At 40.6% G+C, this 5,010-nt stretch overlaps 2 protein-coding genes across 2 annotated transcripts in view; one reads left to right on the top strand and one right to left on the bottom strand.

The window, feature by feature from the left end:
- The first annotated feature begins 6 nt into the window (after positions 1–6).
- Positions 7–1,981, top strand: LOC103522384 (venom acid phosphatase Acph-1-like). Its single transcript, XM_008487484.3, has 3 exons — positions 7–29; positions 422–768; positions 1,080–1,981. The coding sequence occupies exons 1-3, from the start codon at positions 25–27 to the stop codon at positions 1,355–1,357; spliced, it is 630 nt and encodes a 209-aa protein (XP_008485706.1). The 5' UTR covers positions 7–24; the 3' UTR covers positions 1,358–1,981.
- A 1,038-nt stretch (positions 1,982–3,019) lies between these two features.
- Positions 3,020–5,010, bottom strand: part of LOC103522385 (putative protein TPRXL) — a 3,236-nt gene continuing 1,245 nt past the window's right edge. Inside the window, exons 2-4 of the mRNA XM_026832559.1 lie at positions 4,437–4,630; positions 3,695–3,956; positions 3,020–3,297 (exon numbers count right to left, since the gene is read on the bottom strand). Coding sequence (XP_026688360.1) covers positions 3,101–3,297; positions 3,695–3,956; positions 4,437–4,630 — 653 coding nt within the window. The 3' untranslated portion in view covers positions 3,020–3,100. The remainder of the gene's footprint in view (positions 3,298–3,694; positions 3,957–4,436; positions 4,631–5,010) is intronic.

Raw genomic sequence — 5,010 nt, forward strand, 5'->3', positions numbered from 1 at the left:
AAATATGCGGCAGAGTTGGATAACATGAGGTAAGACTGGTAACAGTGCAAGTAAAGCCTACAATAGGGTGGCGAGAACTGATGAAACAATTGACATCAGAGTAAAGGTGTCTCCACACATAGTCGGCGGCCGTCGATAGATGTGAATCAACCTCGCTCGACTATGTGTGGACACGCCTCAGAAGCAACATGAAAAAATCGGCCACTAAGAAGGGCTCAAAATCTCTTAACGCTATCCAAGAAAAGAAGCGAAACCATACATACGAGTATAAGATTGCTATAGAATTCTCCTTACGATCTTAGACTTTTCAGTACTATAAAATTGTAGCCTATCTTGGGAGTATCAATAACTTTTCCATAACCATAATACTTTTTACTTTATCTCCATAGAAAACCAATACCCTTCTTTCTTTCCGTTGCAGGTTGGAGAAGTACAACGAAACCTTGGCACTCGGCATGAGCTTCGTTTACACCTACCTCACCAAGTACACCTGTCAGAGAATCGCCAGCGTCACCGACGTAAACCGCGTTCACACCGCCCTCCTGACGCAGAAAGAACACGGCTACCCACCCCCCGAGTGGGCAACAGGCCCCCAATATCCTCAACAACAGATAGAGTACATTGGGGCGCTGAGCTTCTATGCCCGAGCGTACGACCATGTGCAAAAGCGACTCGCTGGAGGACCTCTGGTGACGAAGATAATCGATAGTATGGTGGCCAAACGAAACAGATCCTTGGAGCCGGATTATAAAATGTTGCTCTTCTCAGGTTAGTTTATGTTGTGCTAAAACTGGGGGCCAATCATTAAATGGAGAAAAAATTAAATAAAATTCAGTCATGACAAACACTAAAGGGATTTCGTAAGAGTCTATTTTAGTGTCAATCATACTTAACAATGCAACCTCTAGTGGCAGGGTGGAAAACCTTTCCATTCCACCACTAGATGTTTCAGGGTGGAAATTTTTTTCCATCGCACCACTAGAGGTTTACATTGTGAAATAGACATCAATGATAGTTCAATTGAACCATTTCCCAGGAAAGTTAGAACAGCATTAACACTGTTCTTTTGTATCTCTCAGGTCACGATACCACGGTCGGTATTATGCTGCAGACTCTGGGCTACGATAAGCTAGTCAAGCCTGACTTCGGCTCGAGCATCTTATTCGAGCTGCACTCCATTCACAACCAATACTACGTCAAAGTATTCTTCAAACCGAGTGGCTTCTCCAATCACATGATCCCGCTGCAATTTCCAAACTGCCATTTGCCGACGATATGTACACTGGATGAATTCATAGCCGTGAACCAGCCCTGGCGAATAAGTCTCGAGGAATGGCAGCAAGAGTGTGCGATATAGGCACTCTGGAAAATTCCGAGTGTCCAAGCCTGGGAATTAGTATTTCGAACCCTTTTTACATTGAAATGGGGGTCTTTTCTGACGAAATTCCTGTGTGCGGAGTCCAGTATGTAGGACTATTGCACTCCATTTCGAATCTTTACAATAAGATTGGTGATCAGAGCACAACCAGATGAAGACAGTTCAAATATCAGTACGACTATAGATTTTTTACATGTCTAAATATGTAACTCCCAAAGAAGTTTGCACAAACCAAAGAGACTCAATGGTGTCTTATATTGTCCAAAATTTTGTTAATCTTTCCTTCCCGTTTGCTACATACTTTTGTACCTGCACTAAGTTTTAAAGGCCCCATCCTTCCAACACCATAGGTAGGATGCTTATCAAAAGTGTTGAGAGGCGCGCGAACGTCAAGAGTTCGAAGCGACGCGATGCTCGGTCTCACGGACAAAGGAAGAAAGTAAAGGTGTCACGTCACGTGATAGTAGTGTGTTTCTACCTTTAGTGGCGAGAAGCCAGAGATAACAACACGCCTCACTAAGGAAAGGATGTAAATATAAGATAATTTAAGTATACTATGAATTATTTACAAATTATATTTACCTTTGTGTTTCGTCTGACTTATCTTGTGAACATAATAACGTTTTGTGGACTTGCTATCCACAAATGAAGTGTCACTTTAGTTCAATCCTATTTCAGTGAAGCTAACAAGGCAAGTGTAGCAATGAAGTTAGCTTTTTTACTAAGAATACTAGGGCATGGAACCTTATAGACTACCATATTGATAAAACTCCACATTTATTAGATAGCATTAGTATGGGAGAAAAGTGTAGTGGGGATTATGTAGGGATAAAGGAGGGAGAGAGAGAAAAGGGTAAAAAAATATGGCGACAAGAAAATTGATATTGAATTGCAAAACACAAATTGCGATAAAATTTACTGGGTTAGTGAGAGAGGTTGATAGGAAAAGGTGAGAGAGAAAGGGGAAGAGAAATGCCAGAAGCTAATTTCATAAACAGAGAGATAGAGAGGAGGGAGGGAGAGGGAGAGGGAGGGAGAGAAGGAGGGAGAGAAAGAGAGAGAGAGAGAGAAAGCAAATGCCACAAGCTAATCTCATCGAGAGACAGAGAGATAGGAGAAGAGTTATGACCTTATCAAAAGTCAATTTACACTACTGGTGTTGGATATTTTCAGCTTCATCTACTGAAAACACACATGACATTTTCATTACATAACAAACAATATCAAACTTTGCGTCATATATTCACTTTTATATTCACTTTTCCACAGCAGGTATAAGCCTCTTTAGAGGAAAAAAGTCTTTTCGACTCCCACTCGTTATTTATTTTTAGCTTTTATGTAATGCTTTCTGAACTCGTTTCTCGTCAAAAGATCTGTGCCTACACACTCTGCTCACGGCAAGGTATTGGATTACCTTCTTTTATTACAGCTTGTTTATTTGACCTGATGTTTATAAAAAGTATCCTTTAACAACTTCTGATTGGAAAGCTAAAATACCTACGTATATAAAAAAGCTACAAATTAATCAACAGTAGTGACAAAAAGAAAATGAAAGAGAATAACAAAAAGAAAAGAAAACGGACTAACGGAAAAACACTAAAATGAACAAAATTTTGAAGCATATCTAGAAAATAAAGTTTGAACAAAACTTAAAGGACGAATACAATGAACACTCATAAGAGAAAACAAAAAAGGAATAACATCTAGGAAATGATATCAAAACTAGAAGCACATAAAACGGAAATAAATGCCAACAACGTCTACGACTAACAAAGCAAAAAAATACTCACTCCACCGATTCAAATTGGAAGAAAATGAGGACGTATTGTGAAGTGAAGGCTTGTAAGATGACATGAGAAGATCTGAGAACATGTCTAGATGACATGAAGAGCTTGTCTTCATTTGTGTGTACGGAGGAGCTTTGTACAGACATGGAGGGGGAAAAGATGTAGCTTTTAATTTGAGATCTGACTATCTGACATTTTCATTTGACTTACTTAGTGTGTTATTTATTGAACTAAACTTTTTTTAAGGGTAAAAGGTCTTCTCGAATAATTCTTCAGGTTTCAAATAATTTGGAAATAAAATATAGAGCACCCGATGATCGTCATCTATTTGACGGCGATTGACGAAAACGAGTACCGCTTTCGCATTAATTCAAGGCACATTCTTTTACATACATCCTATCCACAAACAGAAAATGTCGCTCAAAAAATTTCCGTCCTGGCCGGGATTCGAACCCAGCACCTCCAGGTTGCCAGTCCGTGCTCTTGACCACTCAGCCACAGAGGTGGGTTAATCCCGAGGCTAACTCACCTTGCTGTACAGAAGAAAACACAGCGTTATCGAAGTTGGCAAAGGAAGGCTGCTGCTGGGCTGCTGGTTGGGGCTGAGACTGTTGTCCTCTGGAGTTCCTGGGCACGCTGGTCCCGTTACTGCTGGCGAAAGGGTCTTTGGGCGCCAGCTTGAAGTCGGCTTGGAATAGAGAAGATTGCGAGCTAGGAGGTGGCAGCGTGGAGGTGCTACTGGAAGTGCTACTCGTGGAGGAGGGATGTGCGGAACCGTTGGTCAATGTGATCTGAGAAAGAAAGATAAAACGCATGTTAATTAAATTGGACATTCGTAAAAACTTAGCCTCAACAAATTGATACCTTTACTGCTAACACTAGTCAGCTTCCATGGCGTAGTGGTCACTGCGCTCGCCTTGCACGCGGGAGACCCGGGTTCGATTTCCGGCGGGGTCAAGAAATTTGTATCATGCAAATGATTGATTCCATGACTGGCTGTTGCGAGGCCTACTCAGCCTCGTGAGGAAAATGAGTAGCCATGTAATATAAATGCGCATAGCGACCGGTACCAGCATGGTAGGTAAACACTGGGGCGTTGTATTATTGAGATATTTGGAAAATCCTACAATGCTGCAGTGAGCACTAAAGTTGTGATATAAGAACACAAACGGTATTTATTTATTATTACTGCTCACACTATTTGATACTATTTTCAGTTCAAATTCTCAAAGGATATAGAGTTTCATCTCCATATATCATTGAAAAGATACCTGAGTGGTTCTCAGTGGAATAGACTTGGGGTGAACAACTTGTGACGACTGCTGTGTTGTTGATGTGACTGGTGGTTGAGAGGTGGACTGCGCTGTAGAGGGTTTCAGGTTCGGTATCGTTGACGGATCTATGTAGTATCTGAAATGATGGAATAGAATCTCATTTAAACTGCCAAGATAAGACTGAAAAATTCCTCCCACAGAGTCCCTTTATTACTATTATAATAATAAAGGAAGGACGGACTAAAAACCCAGTGAACACTGAACAAATAAAGAACTGACACAGAAAAGAATGCATTAAACAATCATGATTCATGAATTTCATGATGATATTGGTCGAGTAGAGTAGTCCGTGGTTGTCTACTCCTAATTACATTTCACAATCGTAATTTCTGATTAGATAGTTTGGATTACAACAGTTAGAGACCCCTGGCTTTGGAGTGGTTACGTCATGGAATGTCTGTCTGAGGTAAATATTGTCACAGACATTTCAATATGATGAGGTAGCGTATATTTTAAATATACAGGGTGTCCGGAGAAAAGCTGACAATCACGTTCGTTAATAATAGAGTTT

This window comes from Diaphorina citri, unplaced genomic scaffold (genome assembly GCF_000475195.1).
Source record: "Diaphorina citri unplaced genomic scaffold, Diaci psyllid genome assembly version 1.1 scaffold8207, whole genome shotgun sequence".
NCBI lineage: Eukaryota > Metazoa > Arthropoda > Insecta > Hemiptera > Psyllidae > Diaphorina > Diaphorina citri.

Coding starts and splice junctions, on each gene's coding strand:
- LOC103522384 (XM_008487484.3), top strand. Junction 769..1,079: donor TAAAATGTTGCTCTTCTCAG/GTTAGTTTATGT, acceptor TGTATCTCTCAG/GTCACGATACCACGGTCGGT.